The 19,043-nt window shown below is 44.5% G+C and overlaps 1 protein-coding gene across 1 annotated transcript in view; it reads right to left on the bottom strand.

Annotated features, from left to right (window-relative positions):
* The window catches only part of LOC124775755 (putative SLC9B1-like protein SLC9B1P1), a 134,969-nt gene that overhangs the window by 87,287 nt on the left and 28,639 nt on the right, over positions 1–19,043 (bottom strand). Inside the window, exon 3 of the mRNA XM_047250584.1 lies at positions 18,484–18,565. Within this exon, the coding sequence (XP_047106540.1) occupies positions 18,484–18,565 (82 nt within the window). The remainder of the gene's footprint in view (positions 1–18,483; positions 18,566–19,043) is intronic.

Raw genomic sequence — 19,043 nt, forward strand, 5'->3', positions numbered from 1 at the left:
GACGTTTCTCGCGGCCGACCTCGTCCCTTTCTGACGCCGGCTTTTAGAAGACAAGCCTTTGATATAGTACATGGATTGTGCCATCCCGGGGTACGCCCGACATTCCGCCTAGTATCGCAACGTTTCGTGTGGCCAGGCATGCAAAAAGACTGCCGCGAGTGGGTCCAATCTTGTCTTCAGTGCCAACACTGCAAGATTAACCGCCATGTACACGCACCGATCGGCGATTTTCCGGATACCACCGCCCGCTTTGCCCACGTTCATTTAGATGTAGTCGGACCACTTCCACCTTAGAACGGGCAAAGATATCTGTTTACAATGATCGACCGTTTTACGCGTTGGGCGGAGGCAGTGCCGGTGGATAATATCACAGCAGACACATTAGCTTCCGCTTTTGCAATGACTTGGTTGGCAAGATTTGGATGCCCACTACATATTACCACTGACCGCGGACGGCAATTTGAATCAGACTTGTTCTCACAGCTGGCCAAGTTTTGTGGTTACACCCACATTAAGACCACAAGTTATCACCCAGCAAGCAACGGAATGATCGAACGATGGCACCGTTGTTTGAAGGCCGCGCTGATGTGCCACGAAGAAACCTGGACAACCGCACTACCAGTGGTCTTGTTAGGCTTACGGACGACTTTGAAACCAGACCTGGGGTCGTCAGCGGCAGAACTCGTTTATGGAGAAACACTGCGCCTCCCTGGTGACTTTGTAGACGCTGATGCCACAGAGACAGTTGCTACTGGCCAGCCGGATTTCTTGCGACGATTGAGGGACCATGTATCAAAGATTCGCCCTCCGAAAGCCACACGTTATGGTAAGCCGCCCACTTTCGTGCACCAGGACCTGGAACAATGTCGTCACGTCATGCTCCGCACTGAGGGCGTTAAACCGCCTCTACAAGCTCCTTATTCTGGTCCATATGAAGTGCTACGGCGCAGTGCCCACACCATGGATATCCTAGTGAACGGCAAAACCACGACTGTTGCGTTGAATCGGGTTAAACCTGCGTATGTTTTTCCTGACACCCCACTAGCGGCACCTCGTCGTAGACGTCCACCTGCCGCTGTTCCAGACACTGACGCCACATCTCCGGCGCCAGCTCTTCAACATCCGCCGCCCAACGCAGCACAACATCCGCCTCCTGACGTTGTTCCTCCTCCTCCGACGAGGACGACCCGTTCTGGACGTCGGTTGCACTTTCCGGCGCGGTATCTCGACGCCGACGCTCCGCTTCCGCCCGGGGGGCTGATGTAGCGACGCTGCCGCGCGCTAATTCAAGCTCGCCGGTGTGTGTGTGTGCTGTGCGCGCGTGTCAGTGCAGTGGTGTGCGGTCGTGATTACTTTACGCGACGTTTGTGTAGTTCCGCGCCCAGCCTCTAGAGGCGCTGTGTTTTCTAGCTTTTATATACGTTCTGTTTATTATTATTATTCCTTGTTTTTTGAGTTAGTGAGTAGTTCCGTGCCTCCTGACTGGTGTGGACGAGTACTGTTTTCTCTCCTAACTACGGAAGTTTCCGAGGATTAAGGATCCTCTGTATAGGCCGGAAGCAAATTTTATAGCTCCGATCTGTCCACGCATGCCGGGCGTCGTCAGATACGCGCTCGCAATAAAGTTATTGTTGCCCAACTGAAGGTCTTCATTCTTCTGAATCACGTTAAGCAAAGGTCGGACAGCCACCAGTTTAGCTGAACCAGACAAGTCATCGTATACCTCCTAAAATCGCGTCAGACCTCCTTTTGCCCGAAATGGTTGTAACGTCCTTCGGATCTTCGGTCTTGGCTAACACTCAGCAGTAGAGCAATGAAACTATTACTTCTTATGTATCGGTATCGACGTTTCAAACAGAACATTGATGAACTGAACTCGCGACCCCTAAGTGGCTGTGGTGATCAATACGCGTAACTTCACCAAATGTAATTAAATCGTTTACAATCGATGGTTCATCAGTTGCTATTTAAATATTAATAATAAGTTCAAATTAGTTCCAGCGACACCAAATTCCCTATAGGCCGGTTGTAATCTCAAATCTATAATCAGTCGTAACACTGTTATTAATTCCTAACGTCAAGGTGTTTCTATATAACCGCCGAGCGCTTCAGTCAAATAATATCGCAGCACGTTATCTCTATAAATACGTAATATTGTACAACTTGGATGATAAGTGCGTGAATTGACACGATATCCTGGTTTATTACACTACATTAGTCGCTTCCTAACAGAGCCGTGAGGAACAAGCTTTCCCAGGTGTTGGAGGGGGGGGGGGGGGGAATTATAAATTATATGCTTCGTAACTATCGCCAAGTTCCATAGTCCATTAGTTATTACGAATGAAATTGTCTATCTGTGTTCCTAAATAGTGTTAACTTCAGGTTATCTTATTAAAATTCACTTCTGTCTAACATATGCAAGTCCTCTACCTGAATTCTAAATAACGTAATATTTGAAGTCAAAGTATCGTTTCACGGCGTCGTAGTAGATCGCAATAATAAATTCTGAAAAAACAATCTAATTGCGCCTACATGTACGAGCATTCAAAAGTGTGACCTGCTTCGGCTAACTCTCGTAACGTAGTGACAATGGATTGAATTATCCTTAGCCATTACTCATGAATCTCAAAGAGTACTCACACGGAGTATTCTTTGGGAAAGTTGGTTCCACTTTGCGAATTTTAATTATAATGATTTTGTGATTTACTATAATTTTGAATTTTGAGTTTTATTTTACTGGAATCCTATCTTTCTTTCGTATTTTAATAAATTGTTAAGTATTAGATTCCTGATTCAATTACTGGTTAATATCCTAATAATAGTGTTAACTGTAAATTTGTTTGCTTGTTCATTTTTCATGGAATTTGGAACTTGTTTTGGGGAAATCTTTGGAAATTTTGGAACTAATTTTTGATTTTCATTTCTAGTCCGAGGAAGTGGCATTACATGGTGCAGCAACTCCACGTGATGTGGACTCAACAAATCGCTGGAAGAACCCTGCAGAAATGCCGAGCCATGCTGCCTCTACAGCCGTCCATGACTGCGAAAGTGTCGCCGATGCAGGATTTTTTGCACGAACTAACCTCTCGATTGTGTTTCTATAAATGTTCAGTCGGATTCATGTCGGACGATCTGGGTGGCCTGTTCGTTCGCTCGAATTGTCCACAACGTTCTTCAAACAAATCGCGAACAATTGTGGCCCAGTTTTAAGGGGTCAACAATATATCTTTGCCTCACGCTTGTCGCAGTAAGTAGTATCGATACTCGAGCGTCGCGTGCGCCAGAGAGCATTCACTATTGTGTGTTACCCAAAGCCGCGGATCTGACCTCCAGCAAATACGTAAATGACGTTAATTGAGTGATTTGTTTCAGTCTTCTTTTGTGCACCGTTATCACGCGGCAACCTCGCCGGACACCCACGATTTGGATTGTCTATTCAATGCCACATGAAGATTATTGGCGTGTGATGACAGTAATAAATGGAAATGAGCGTTTGGCGTCATTGGCCGGGAGACCCCCTTGCGGGGCAGGTCCGGCAGCCTTGGTGCAGGTCTTATCACATTCGACGCCACATTGGGCTACCTGCACGCCGGATGGCGATGAAATGATGATGAAGACAGCACAACACCCAGCCCTTGAGCGGAGAAAATCCCCGACCCAGCCGGGAATCGAACCCAGGCCCGTAGGACGGCAATCCGTCACGCTGACCACTCAGCTATCGGGGCGGACACGACACTAATAGGGGACCGGTCATGGCTTAAACGTTATTACTCTGTCAGATAAAGGGAGTAACTGCCTAACTGCCTCATTCGTGCTGTTTAGACAAAAGACATAGAACATTAACAACAAAGTATGTACCGATTATTACTACCTGACATCCTAATTAGCTTTGTTGTATCTGATATGAATCAACTCTCGTGCAATTATTAACCGATCTGCCTTATCAGTTGCACACGGTCAAACTATTTGAAACTGTTAAGCTACAATCCACTAGTCAATAATGGTGGGTATAATAGGGAGTATTTCATAGTGACATGGAGTATTTTCATCCATAAAAATTCCATCGTTGTTTGGGAACATAAAGTCCATGAATGGCGGCAAATTGTCTCCAAGTTGCCGGATTTACCCACTTCCAGTTAACGATCGGCTCAGCTGGACCAGAAGATACAGTCCACTCCATGTAAACACAGCCCACACGGCTATGGAGCCACCACCAGCTTCCACAGTGCCTTGTTGACAACTTTGGCCCATAGCTACGTGGGATCTGCTCCACACTAAAACCCTAACCATCAGCTCTTACCAAATGAAGTCGGGACTCATCTGACCAAGACACGGTTTTTCAGTCGTCTAGGATGCAAGCAATATGCTCAGAGTCCAGAAGAGACGCTGCAGGCGATGTCGTGCTGTTATCAAAAGCACTCGTGTCGGTCGTCTACTGCCTTAGCCCACCATCGCCATATGTAGTAGCACCGCCCCAACTGATACGTTCGTCGTACGTCCCACATTGATTCCTGCGGTTACGCACGCAGTGTTGCTTGCCTGACAACTTTACGTAAACTCCGCTGCGTTGCCCGTGGTGAGGGTAATGAAATTTGGTATTCTCAGCATTCTCTTGGCACTGCGGATCTTGGAACACTTAATTCCATAACGATTTCCGAAATGGAATGTCCCATGCATCTAGCTCCAACTATCATTCCGCGTTCAAAGTCTGTTAGTTCCCGTCGTGCCGCCATGTCAGAAACCTTTATGACTACATTATTAATTGTTGGTTCACAGGCGCTTTTCTGGCGATTATTGCAACTGTTTTTTTTTTTAATGTTAGAGCTGGAGGAATAGAAATATCAGATTTTCGCCATATGGAATATTCGAATTCACTTTAAGTCTTCACGTTTCGAGCAAAGGCAGAATATCCGTCAGAAAAGATGACAACAAGAAGCCAGGCCATGCCTGTCTTGTGGTGGATGTTCCAATGACAGTGATCTCAGTAACAATATTGTACAGCAAAGATAAGTTGCCAACTCAACCGCTGGAGAAGCTCCAAAATTGTGAATCGCGTCTGGTGGATACGCTTTCAAGGTTTCGGTCCAATTAAGACAGTAAAACACAAATAATTGTCGAAGTTATCAATTTATGACATTTAGTTTGCACTCAGGGCATCGATGCATTACAAGTAATTACACTCTAGCCCCTAAACCTGGTTACAGAAATACGAATAAGACTTATTGACATATAATGATGATATTGCGGCCCTTGCCACCCGCATCCTTGAGACGAAGCTATAGTCACTTCCGAGGTCACTCACAGAACACATCAGCTGGTATCCTTCCTGACGGTATCACTGAAACTTCGCAACAGTGCAGAATATGTTTGGCAACTCTGTGACCGAAGAGTTACTTCCTTGATGGCACAGAACTATCCTGCTAAATTCGCTTGATATTGTCGTGTCATTCCAATTGAATAATGTGAGTGATTTTCTCTGGAGATGTGAGATAAGGATATCAGTTAATCCTTTTGAGTCAACGAAAGTCGTTCCACACGGGAAATACAACTACTCTCGCCTCTTAAGTTGCGATTGATCTGTCATAGCAGCTAATGGGTCAATAAATGAGTCAAACACACCGCACCTATTCGCTAGCTCCTAGGTAACATGTTTGCCTGTCAGGCGCACACTGCCTCTGTTCGCCTTTCGAAACTCGCTGAAAGCCAGATTATTAATTCTTTTGTAGCAGAGCTACAAGCAGGCAGATACAAACTTAATAAGGGAATCGTAAGACAAAGCTCGAGCAAAATTCCTCTGGCTACTTTCAGTACCCCTTAGTGTCAGAGCGAAAACCTTACGGTACTGCAAAATTCATAATGCCACTTTTGTTTTCTTCCGACATATTTTTGCTGTTGTGAATACGTAATTTTATTTATGAACTGCCACATTTTCATAATACTTGCGAATGATACAGGACATGAAGTAAACACAGATATTTTCGAAGTCAAAAGTCGATAATATCCTACTAATTCGTGTTAAAATATGCTCAGTCGTCTTACAGACGCTTAATGCTTTATTAAGATAGACTACCGTCGTGATGTTTCGGAGCAATCTGAATTTAATTTGTATTAGTACAGTGAATATTTTAACTGCGTTTTCCTTTAGTTTACTGAATGCAATAGTAATCATCAAAGAGAAATTAATCAGCAGCAGGATTTGCATTCACGATGTCTAAAACAATCTGACAATCCTAAAGTAGTTTACAAATTCTGTGCCCATAGAAACCTTCTGGTTCTAACGATGTCGTTAAATCAGTGTAGGCTGATGATCATTTTCGTCTAGAAATGAATTACCTTGACGGTTGGTCGATCAAGAGCGGGAAATGCAAAATTTTACAACTATATGATGAGAGGGACAAGTGCTTGAGAGAGGACTTCCCTATCAATACAAGTGCCTTAGAGATGACTTTCCTATCAATCTCCTGGATAGTTTTGTTTCTCAAATCAACAGAGTGCCTTATCATGTAGTAGCACACGTGATGTAGTTTTGCCGGTCGATTTCCTTACACTGCGACCGCACGGTGTCTCAGTTGTTGGCAACAAATTCCAGCTGTGTTGCACACACCCCTTGGTGCAGAATTCGTAGCGAAAACACACTTTTGGAGCTATCAGATGTAAAATATTATGTTCACACTACTCTTTGCTCGATTTTACGTCTTTTGGTGGGGCTCAACCTTTCATTTCTTTTTAGGAATTTAACGATAAAGGCATCATAACTCGTCACCAGTGACAGTACTGCATAGGAATGCTCAATGAGTGACCTAATGACGTTAAATAATAATCACTCCGTTGATTTTTGTTGTTTCGAATTAGTACTCCTACACCAGACTTCTCAATTTTGCCTGTTGAATACAAATTTCGCATGATGGTTAAATGGTAATCCATCACATATATCAGTACTCGAGACTTCCGTAACGTGGAAAATCATTCATGCCAGAACTATCTTTGTTGAAACAAGAATATCTTTTTCTGGCGTATCTTTCGCGAAAGCACTCGCTCCACACCCAGTTCAAATCTTTTTAGCTGCACCCTCTGCATTCACCCCTCTGTTATACCAAAAGTAAATATTGTGTTGCAGATGTTACACCTTTCTCCACTTGCGACACAATTTTACGACGTTTAACCGTAGTTCATGATTTTCAAGTATGAAAAATCCAATGCCTAACTGCAAGATGATAACTAGAACTTCAAATTCGAAAATGACAGTTGATACATACACTGACAGCGTCGCGCCGCGTTCACCTGGGCGGCGCGGGATTTCAGGCGGCGGGTGGCGTCTGACCGGTGGCCGGTAGCCGCTGCAACGCGAGGAAACGCTCGAGCGTAAGCCGTTCTGATCGCGACGCAGCCACGAGCTGCCCTGCGGAATAATTTCTGGAAGTACTTGTTATTGCTGGTGAGTAGAATGTGAAGCGAATTATCTTCGATGTTCAATCAGACTCATAATTTTAGACGAGGGCCGAAATGTGGTACAAAAAAAATGCCGTTGCACGCGAACACGCGACTATAAGTTTAGAATTCGCGAGGATTACCACTAGACCACGGGCTCCCCAAACACAACTGCATCTCGCAAGTAGATAACACTTCCTCCTGACACTTCCGCATCTAGCAGTGTTGTCAGATCGTGAAAACGGTCGGACTTAAGCATTGTCGGGGGCGGTCGGTTTTATTGGCCACCTTAAGTGAACGACTCGGACTTAGTCTCTGTGGTGGCCGGCCGGCGGTCAGTTTTTATGACTAAGACTGTACATTAGCATATAGACGGTACCGTTTGGCAGAGCTCCACATGTAAGAGTATTGGTGTGTACGCTGTTACCACCACCGTTGTCTACTTACCAATCGTAAGAACGACCGTGTTATTTCTGTGACAATGTCTTCACAGTACGTTTTTGGGTCATACAGCAGTGGCCGGCCGAAGTGGCCGAGCTGTTCTAGGCGCTACAGTCTAGAACCGCGCGACCACTACGGTCGCAGGTTCGAATCTTGCCTTGGGCATGGATGTGTGTGATGTCCTTATGTTAGTTGGGTTTAAGTAGTTCTAAGTTCTATGGGACTGATGACCTTAGAAGTTAAGTCCCATAGTACTCAGAGCCATTTGAATCATATGGCAGTGTACGCCAATAGGGCACTGTGCTGGACACGGCAGTAGCACGTAACAGTCTAGATGCTGGAAGACCTTGCAACAACAAAATTTGGCTGGTTCGAAGGAGAGATGTGATGCTTACAGATCCTCGACTCTAGCTTACGTGCAACTTCCTGGGTTACGTTTCAAACATTTGCCTCCCATCTGTCACGCCTTGAACAATTATTTATTGAATAATTCCATTTTTGCACCTCAGCTGCAACCTCCTTCCCTTCAAAGCAAAGGACTTGTTTCAGACTTTACATGCATTTTCAGATGTTACGAATGCTGAAAGAACGTGAATCAACGTTTTTGTTACCTTGCACGTCAATACGTAGGAATAGACTACATTAAATACTCGTATACCTTTTTTACACCCGCCTCCACAGCCAAGATCGCTAACGCACGCCTATGCGTTGGTGCTTGAATCGAAGGTAGCCGGTTCGAATGCTGGAGGTGAAGACATTTTCATCACCAGTATCTGGTGCTGGCGTAAAGTGTCTTATCATCAGAATTTGTGCCAATGTCCTGGATAAAATTCCAAACCTCTCTGTTGTGTCTCACGGAGTCAGAGGATGTGACACTGTTGTTGCCGATACGTCCATCCGATAGGGACGTTAAGCTTGACGCAGCAGGCTGTGTGTCGGCACCGGCTATCCCTCCTCCGTTTCTCTCTTAACCTTACAACACAAACACACTAGACGCACACCCGTTACAGTCAGCTACGCTGAACAGATACACTTAAGATACAATTCCCTTACACCGCTCGGAAAGAGACCATTCTGCACGGGGGAAGAAACCCCTTACTGATTAGACAGCTGGAAAAAACCTCGGCGTCTCCCAGCTGATGAGTCCATTCTATTCTTTCTTTCTTTCTTTATGTTCCCCCGTATATAAAAAGTGAAACTAACAGAATGTGCGGACTACGATTTTGATATACACTACCTGATTAAAAAAGCGAAGTAACTTGAAGGGGAAGAGGAAACGAAATGAATCTTCACGGGCTTGAAGGGTATGTGATGTTGCTGCAGTCATTAAAAAATCGAGTCAAATATGCTTGGCAGAATGACCCTTCTTGTCAGCATGACGTTGCATCTCCTCCGCACTAATTTCTTTTGGAAGAATGTAATAAAGCCGTGTATTCTCTCCAGAAGCCAGCTGTTCCACAACTGTTGTAACATATACTTGTTATGCTGCATACTGGCAATAGTACAGAGCTGACGTCCGAGATGGTTCCACAAATGCTCTATTGAGGACAAAACTGTGCACCTCAGCATCCTGCAGACACTTCATAAGAAACTGTGCAATGCGTCGACGCATCAGAGATAACACATGAGGACGCTCTACGTCCATGACGTAATGATTTGCCGTCAGAGTTCCCTCAGTCACTATCAGCCGCGATCTGATGTCATATCCGGTATCTCCCCGTGCAATGACGCTAGGAGTAACACTGCTATGCCTCTACAAAATACTGGAAGAACGTATCCACTGCCCAGGTCTCCACTGTTCCTGTCGACGATGGTCATCCAGGATAGTGGAGAACCGTGGTGCATTGCTAAAAACACTATGATGCCTTTCATCAGCAGGCTACCCGTGCCAGTCACAATACCAGTCCAAACATAGCCTGCGCAGGAGAGTATAATTCTGCAGTCCGGCTGCTGCTAGTCTCTGACCAATAGTGTGGCATGAAACGTAATGTTGCAGGGAGTCAATTACTTGAAACTTCCTGGCAGATTAAAACTGTGTGCCGGACCGAGACTCGAACTAGGGACCTTTTCCTTCCGCGGGCAAGTGCTCTACCAACTGTGCTACCCAAGCAAGACTCACGACCCGTCATCATAGCTCTAATTCCACCAATACCTTGTCTCCCACCTTCCAAACTTCAGAGAAGCTCTTCCGCGAACCTTGCAGAACTAGTACTCCTGGAAGAAAGGATATGGCGGAGACATGGTTTAGCCACAGCCTGGGGGATGTTTCCAGAATGAAATTTTCACTCTGCAGCGGAGTGTGCGCTGTTATGAAACTTCCTGGCAGATTAAAACTGTGAGTTCGAGTCTCGGTCCGGCAAACAGTTTTAATCTGGCAGGAAGTTTCATAACAGCGCACACTCCGCTGCAGAGTGAAAATTTCATTCAGTCCATTACTTGTCCTCGGATAGCAGGCGGGGATGTGAATGGTTACGATGGTGCACGATATGCCTGTCTTCCCTTTTGATGGTCAACCAGAACCTTGACGACGAATATGTCTCCCCTCAGGTTACGATGCAGAGCAACCTTAGACCATTGTCACATTTGAATGCACGACAAATCTAGATACTGTTCGATTCGACCAGACGGTCAAATGGAGACCCACAATGATACCTCGCTTAAACTCTGGCAGCTGCTGATAACGCTCTCTCACACATATACACGGCATCTCTGTGTCCTTCACAGTGATTATTCAACATTTGGTGCTGTGAATGCCCCTTATTTCCCTACTAGGTCTGGTAACAACGCTAAACGTGAGTAACACTAACACAATCTGGTGGCCTGTGGTGTGCGTACTGTAAGACCTTCGGTACACACACAATCAGATTATTTGACTTGTCGCTCTAATGAAGTAGGCGAGTGTCAGCAATATGTCTCGTGGTCTTATTGTGGCATGTTTATCTTCTGCCGTTAGGTCAGACGATAGAAATGCCACTTGCACGTTTAGAGTAGCAGATTGACAGTGACCAACTTTAAACAGAACTTGATTAATTTTCACACACATTTATTAAAATAAATAAAAGCATAGATATTACGTAACTTGATTCTGGATACTGTTTACAATTGACAATCTGAAGTTCCTTTGGTCTTGGTACGTTAATCTTATTCTCACATATCTCTGATACTTGACAAAGTGTCTAGTCATTTATCTTCATGGCTATGTACAGGAATATGGTAATCTTATTAGGTACAGACTGAAACTTGGCTACAGACTAATGCAGACTGGTACAGACTGGTGCAGACTAATGCAGACTGACTAATCGGAGGTCTGTACACTCGTTATAATACCTCGTGCGTTCATGTTTTACTGCGCGATTGTGATCCGCGAGGCGGAAAGGTTATACGCTAGCAGCAATCTCATTGGCTGCGTTACATTTTAATACGCTGATCGGCGGAAGCAGAATTTGGTCCGTCTCTAAGACAGCGCCATCTCGTAGTGCGGAGACGGACGAGCGCTGCGCCTGCGCTGTTGTGCTTAGCGGGGCGCGCTCTAGTGGGAAGGTAGTGTACGCGCTGACTACGCGGAACTATGTACACAACATGGGCATTCTATCTTTCTATCTGCCACAGAGAATTGTAACTCTGATCATTTATACACCCCCCCCCCCCCCCCCCCAATGTTATGTACGTGTACAAAGTTACGTTGACATCTAGCTAGGTTGTCTGGGGCTTCACTTTTTTTTGTTAGATAGTGTACTTAGGTCTTTGAAGGAAGTGATAGCGAGTAGCAAGTTGTTGTTAGTTACCTGTAGTTGGCGCATTCACGTCAGAAGAGTGCTGAAAGCAATGGTGAACTGCATGTATATCTGTGAATACGTTTCTGTCTGTTTATAAATACATTCATGTATAAGAAGTCATGTGTAGTGTTGTCTACCCAAATGCATTTCCGTTTTCTTGTAGTTGAAGAAGTTTGATCCGCACTTTTACTACTACCGCTGATATAATGGAATATGGCCACAAAATCTAAACTGTATCTGTACGGTACTTCGGAAAATCAAAAATTTGCATTGGAGATGTAAAGATGATGGTATTCTATCAATCCCCACATTTTATTATGATCACCATTTTAAAAAGTTTCGCACCACTGGCAGGGTATGGCAGGAGTACAAAGCTCTTTGTGTTCTCCCACCACCTCTCTTTTGCTGGTCTGGCCCACTTCATTACAGGAGTGAGAAAATGTGACTTTGCCAATGTTGATACGTTGGTAGCAAGTGTATGTTACTTGGTGGTGCCCTTCCTACACCCCCAGCCCCTTGACTTTTCCATGCTATCACCACTCAATATCTGATTTTCTCTTTCTCTGGTTTCCAAAATCATCCATTACTACTCTGATCAATCTATGGAGCACGGCACTTGGCGCACAAGCTTGTGAGACAGGAAGGTGAGCGAGGTGCAGCTGGATTCCACGTTGGATTAGTGATACCTCATCAAAAATGTGTGTGTGTGTGTGTGTGGGTGGGTGGGTGGGTGGGCGGGTGGGTGGGTGGGTGTGTGTGGGTAGGTGTGAATTCCTAAGGGACCAAACTGCTGGTAAGAACAACACAACACCCATGCCGAGGGAGGACTCGAATCTCTGGCGGGAGAGGCCGCGCAATCCGTGACATGGCGCCCTAAAGAGCGCGGCCTCTCCGCGCGGCCATAAAAAATGCAGGAGCTTTATTTGACAGTTTTACACATCAGTCTAATTGGTTGTTCACAAAATCCTAAATTACGAGGGTCAGATTGTGATTTTCAAACCACTAATTCCAAATACTGAGACGTTGCTTTAGTCCATGCCAAAGAGTTTCCACACACTCTTGCTGATGTGTGATATGCAGGACAGATTACATGGCGTATTGCTCCTCAGATGTAATAGGAAATAGTTATTGTTGGATCCAGATGATTTCTCTGCATGTGCTGCATAGTATAAAATCAGTCTAAATAATGGTCGCCAATGTAGCATCCTTGGCTGGCGCCCTACGATCCAGCCACAAGCAACACAGTAGGGTGCTGTGGATTGCCGCCCTGGCAAGGCGCCTGCAACAGAACCGCATCTCATCCTGCTTGCTGCAGTCGTTGCAGTATCTGGGGTGCCACATGTGGCGTATACAGCGCTAATGTTTTAAGCACTGGCTCACCCCACTAGCCACGTGATACTCGCACAACTCCCCGGTCTTCCTCCATCGGACGGCCTCACAGTACGCTGCCCAGAAACTCAATAGTCAGTGCATATTCCCGTGTTAGCTTAAACGTCTCGACCTCAGCATTCGCCGTCGGAAGTTCGGCGAGAGTATTTGCCATAGCGCAGTACACACCATACAGAACTTAAGACACAGTGCCGGATATATTGACTTTGCCTACGGCAGAGTTTTCTTACTGTTACAGACTGTACGCGAGTTGTATCTTCAAGAACAGTTATCGTGTTAGTCTAGTTTCTCATCAGGTCAGGATAAACTTTCAGTTGCATTCATTCTGAAACTGTTTCAGTTGATACCGACAGCCAAACGTTATTGTGTACTCCCTATGTCAGCAATAAAGTTCTACTGCTCATAGCTTCCTGGGCACGTCTCTTTTCGTAGTATACATCACACACAACAGGATACTAAAACCATGGCGCACTTTGAGCCATGAGCTAGGTTAAATTTCTCACTGCTCCAAAGCCTATAATTAATTTCCTGTAGCAATACAAATACTATCAGAAAAATTCCGAGATCTAACGAGTGAAATGTAAAATGCACACCACTAACAGTTCATACGCTTCGTCTACGTGTACATCAACAACTTTCGCTGATAATCTTCACAACAACAGAACAGGTATATTTAAAGTCAATACGGAAAGAGTCACCCAAAAACACTACGCTCTAATTTCAACAGAGACAAATATAGTTTCTTGCCTTAAATGAAAACCTCACCAAATCCCTTTCGTTCACTAAACACCATTTTTCCAACTAGCTACTTGGCTCCATAACGTAGTTTGAGGTTTCTGACTATTGAGCATGTGCACACTCGCTAAATGGCAACACTCGCCTAGAAAACTGGAATGGCTCAATGCGAAATCCACGGCCGCTTATGGGAATGCACTTTTGGTACCTCTCAATTTTTCTTACTTTAAGAAATTAGCTGGTTGTTCACTAAAGGATCACCCCCTCCCTTCTTCCTACACCCTACGAAAGCACCCTCTCCCTCTCAGCGGGCACGTGATTTCTACACCCCATGAAGGCTGTCGACCAACTCCTTGGTCACGTAGACTCCAGACCGCTCCACGAAATTATTTTCCATTAAATCTTTCCAGCCAGTCTGAATCAGGAACAGAATGTAGGCATTTTCATTGACCATTTCCTGCTGCCATCAACAGACGTTCTGAGAGGGGCAGCTTCCTGACAGCATTTTCAGAAACCTTTTCTGTAATGAAAATCACACCGCTGCATCTTTCGGCTAATGGTACAGTAAATCTTGAGATGTTCAAGAAAGAACACGCAGTCTCGGTTGTAAAATGGAAATGCTTTTTCATTTGTATAATTTGTGACGCGTTTCACACTCACAAGAGCATCATCAGACATCGAGTAAAAACACTCGAGTCCCACAATCACCAAAAATGGCACGTCATCCAGGAAAATATACAGGGCACATCCATGGGGTAAAAACACTCGAGGACCACTGGCAAGAATACGCCTAAACACAGGTCGATGTGTCCTGTATATTTTATTGAATGACGTGTCATTATTGGTGAAAGCAGGACTTCCTGTACACTTGCCAGTGATCCTCGAGCGTTTTTACTCGATGTCTAATGATGCTCCTGTGATACGTCACAAATTAAATAAATGAAAAACCATTTCCATTTTGCAACCGAGACTGCCTATTCTTTCTTTTCCGTAATGGGTGTCGGCTCCGACCGCAACGTACGAGGGTTATTCCAAAAGTAAGGTCCGATTGATTGCCAAATTGAAACCACAGTGAACATCAGAAATGTTTTACTTGTAACAATTAGCTACACCTTTCAGCTACTTCTCTACGTAGTCGCCGTTCTGACTTAGACTTTTGTCATAGCGTTGTACCAACTTTTCAATAGCCTCATCATAGAAGGCAGCCGCCAGTGCTTTCCGCCAATTCTCCACGCTGGCCTACACCTCGTTGTCTGTGTCAAAATGTTGTCTTCAAAGACAGCGGTTCATGTGACCAGAGATGAAACTCAGGGGGAGACAATTGCGGACTGTATTGTGGGTAATCTAACATTTCCATTTGAAAACGATGCAGGAGCATCTTCATTGCCCCTGCAGAATGCGGCTGAGAATTGTCGTGAAGACGAAACAGCACGACAGTTATGTAATGTTGGCTGCATAGCTTCAGGCGAAATTTCTCACCAGGCCCTCGTACTTGGCGGCAGACACTATTTTCTAGACATCTTTACGCACTCACTGCGAGCTCAGAAATGAGAAGAGCGACGTGATGCTAACTGGGGTTATACTAGAGACACTACCCAACACATCTGTGCAAAGCTTTATCGGATTTTCATAGTCGTTTCCATTTCGCGACCGATCGGACCTTACTTTTGGAATAACCCTCGTATTTAGAAGGATTAAGGAGAACAGTCCTTAAAATAAGCCTAGTCTGCTCCGACCGCAACCCATTTGGAAGTATTAGGAAAAGATCGGCCCATCGCCCTCAGGCTGAACAGAAACCTCCTTCTCCCTGTAGCTGGAAACTAACTGAGGCGATTGCAGTTGCGAAGATTCTAGCACACATGGGCGACGGGGAAATGAAATGTTACAATACAAATCCAGCGTCTTAATTATCTAAGATTTACTACGATGTATAAGGGGCGATTTAAAAGTTGCCGTTCGAAGATCACGCTAACCCCTTGCCTACTTGCAGATGTCACGCTGGGCTGTACATACGCTACAGAAACGCACTCAGACGGGAACTTCTTGATCGTCCGCAATAGTTCATCTCCCTTCAGATTGACTTCAAACTGTGTTGCTCCACAGCAAAAACACAATGCTGAGGCACTCTCAACTAAGCGTCTCTGACATAGTTTGTCTGGCCATACCGAACATTAGACGATAAATTATGCAAACTGCAACTTACAAACTAAACCGAGCGAGGTGGTGCAGTGGTTAGCACACTGGATTCGCTTTCGGGGGGACGACAGTCCAAACCCGCGTCCGGCCATCCTGATTTAGATTTTCCGTGTTTTCCCGAACTCGCTTCAGGCTAATGCCGGGATGGTTCCTTTGAAAGGACACGACCGACTTCTTTCCCTATACTTACCTAACCCGACGGGGCCGATGACCTCGCTGTTTGGTCCCCTCCCACAAATCAACCAACCAATCAACCTTCCATTAACTACACAGAAGAAGAAAAAACGTGCTAAAATAGTAACGCTATATTATCAAAAATTATGAAATAACGATGCACAGACCTAACAAGCGGACCGCGCCTATTCGTCATCATCGATTTCGTCCAAATTTATGGCGTACGCAGCACTTGGAAAAGAAATAAAATCATAGAAGTGGGAGTTCCAGATGGCGAAGCGTTTAGAAAATATAGCGTAGTTTCCAGGCATCTATTGACGCAGCTGAAAGAACATAGAACGGTAATCCTAGAGCTGTTGGGTCGAATCATTGTGCGGAAACTTTAATTTTCAGTTTTTACGTTGTACAGCAAAAAACTGAAATAACGCTCAATACATTGTATTTATTACCATTTTCGTAAAAAGGCGTGAAAAGGAAAACCGAAGTAAAATTTGGGATGTGAATAAGTTTCCAGTGAGGGTCGTAAGGTATACATAAGAACTTGGTGTATGAAGTTAGATTAAAAAAGAGAGAGATGGTTCAAATGGCTCTGAGCACTATGGGACTTAACTTCTGAGGTCATCAGTCCCCTAGAACTTAGAACTACTTAAAGCTAACTAACCTAAGGACATCACACACATCCATGCCCGAGGCAGGATTCGAACCTGCGACCGTAGCGGTCGCGCGGTTCCAGACTGTAGCGCCTAGAAACGCTCGACCACTCCGGCCGGCAAAAAAGAGAGAGAGAGAGAGAGAGAAGCAATAAGTCTCTCGTAATCTAATGTACATTATAAAGCCCCAATTCTGCAATTGCTTGGTCGTTTTAAACTTTATACAAAAACTTTTTTTTACATTCATAAAAGTTCCTCCCTCGTCGCCCAGTTTGTTAGCAATCCACGCATAATGCATTATTTCTACAAATATTGGCAATGATGGCTGGCGATGTTCAGTGAAATGTATTTTTATGCAGTCTCCTCGGAATGTGATTCTCTTTCTTTCCCTATCGGACTAGAGTAGTTTTGAAGCTTTTTGATCAAATTCTGTAGCTGACTATAAAAACGTACATCGTACGGTTGCACTAACGGAGTGCGTTTGTGGTGGTATCATTTTAATACTGCACGATAGCAATCCTTCTTCAACTTGAAAAATATCGTCATGTTAGTGTGGATTTGTTTGTCCTCGCCACAAGTCATTTAACAGAATAAATTTCTTATTCTGCACGTAGAGATTCGTCAGAAAACTCAAAAAATTTCTGTATAACGCTGTTCGTAAGGTTTCCCTTTCCTTTTCATACCTATTTATGAAAATATTAATAAACTGTGTGCGCATTATTTCTGTTTATTTCTTGTGCAAGTATTGTAAAAATTGAATATAAAAGAAGTTTCCGCATAGGGCCTCGACTCTACAACCTTCAGGTTACCTTCCTCCACTCTTTCTGTTGCGCCAGTCGCTGTCTGAAAATTACGTTAATATATGTGGCTCATGCCTCGTCTGACCCGCGTAAAAAATGCTATATTTTATAAGCCCCTTGCCATCCGGTGCTGCCACTTCCGTCAGTTTCATATCTGACTAAATTCATATAATATAAATCTGGAGGAAATCAGTGATGACGAGTAGGAGCGGTCCCGTTGTAAATGACCTCGTAAACAAACAGTAACTTTTTACTGATGATGAAAGGGGACCAGTCTGCAGGCGCCGTAGCAGTACAAGAGCTGACAATGGTCGGTACACTTAACCATACTTGTTTCAGTTCCGTCACACGTTTGACTCGTTATCAAGTTTCAAACACTCCACAAAAATTAGAGATAAATACTGCAATGAAGAAGCCCTTTAGATGCTATCCACTCTTTTGAAACCAACAAGCTGTAGTTACTAGTTCGACACAAACGTTGTGACCCATTTGCATTGCTGTTTTCGGGGCATAGTGTAATACTGAAATACGGCTCCTCTTTTTCCTTGAACGTAGAGTACCGAGCGTGCATCTGGGTAGTTAGGATGGTTTTGGCGGATTCTTGGCCATTGGTGTGTTATGTTTGTATTGTTATAAATGGCTCTGGATATGGAAGGTTAGGAGAGACTGAAACCCAGTGACCTCTTGTAGATTATTCATCACCATTAGCTGAAAAGGACCACAGAACTAAACGTCACGAATTGATAGTGTGCGTATGAGACAGGATTTGCAGAGGAGGCTGAAATCGAAGAATTGTCGACAAGTTAGTATCACCTGGCATCTTGTATGAAGTGAGCAAGTTTCTGATAATATATTTCGTACAAGACCTTTAGAACTGATTTTGTCTCAACTTACATTTTTACTCTGGAAGTGTCTGAGCTCTCTTCGACGAGATCAATGGTCGACACCGACACGGACGTCGCCACTTCTGATTTAGCTGAAAGAAAAAGAGTGATCATATAATAAAATCACAAAGGCAAGGACACAACCTCGTCGTTATTAAGCAGTTATTTCATTCACAAACATATGGTATGTTCACAACGTCCTGAGTGAATTATCAGCATGGGGCGGGGAGTGGAGGAAACAAACTCGGCCCACCGATTCCCACCACTACGACCGTCGAAGGGAAGAGATGGCGCTTTTGCCCCGTAGCACTTCACATGTGCTTACTGGTTGGGCACGGCGCAACTTTACAGTTATTTCGTAAAGGCTACGGTACACAATGATGCTGGATCGCCAGTGTTGGGAGTGGCTGGACGCAAGACATTAGAGAGCCAAAGTCGAGCGATCTCTGCCTATCCAGAACTAGCGATCCCTATTTCAGTTCTAAACAAATAGTTGCAACTGCAACTTTTTTAATACTATATTTATCAGTTAATAATAATCTCTGTGTCATAGTTACCTGTCTTGACTAT

Source organism: Schistocerca piceifrons, chromosome 2, assembly GCF_021461385.2.
Source record: "Schistocerca piceifrons isolate TAMUIC-IGC-003096 chromosome 2, iqSchPice1.1, whole genome shotgun sequence".
NCBI lineage: Eukaryota > Metazoa > Arthropoda > Insecta > Orthoptera > Acrididae > Schistocerca > Schistocerca piceifrons.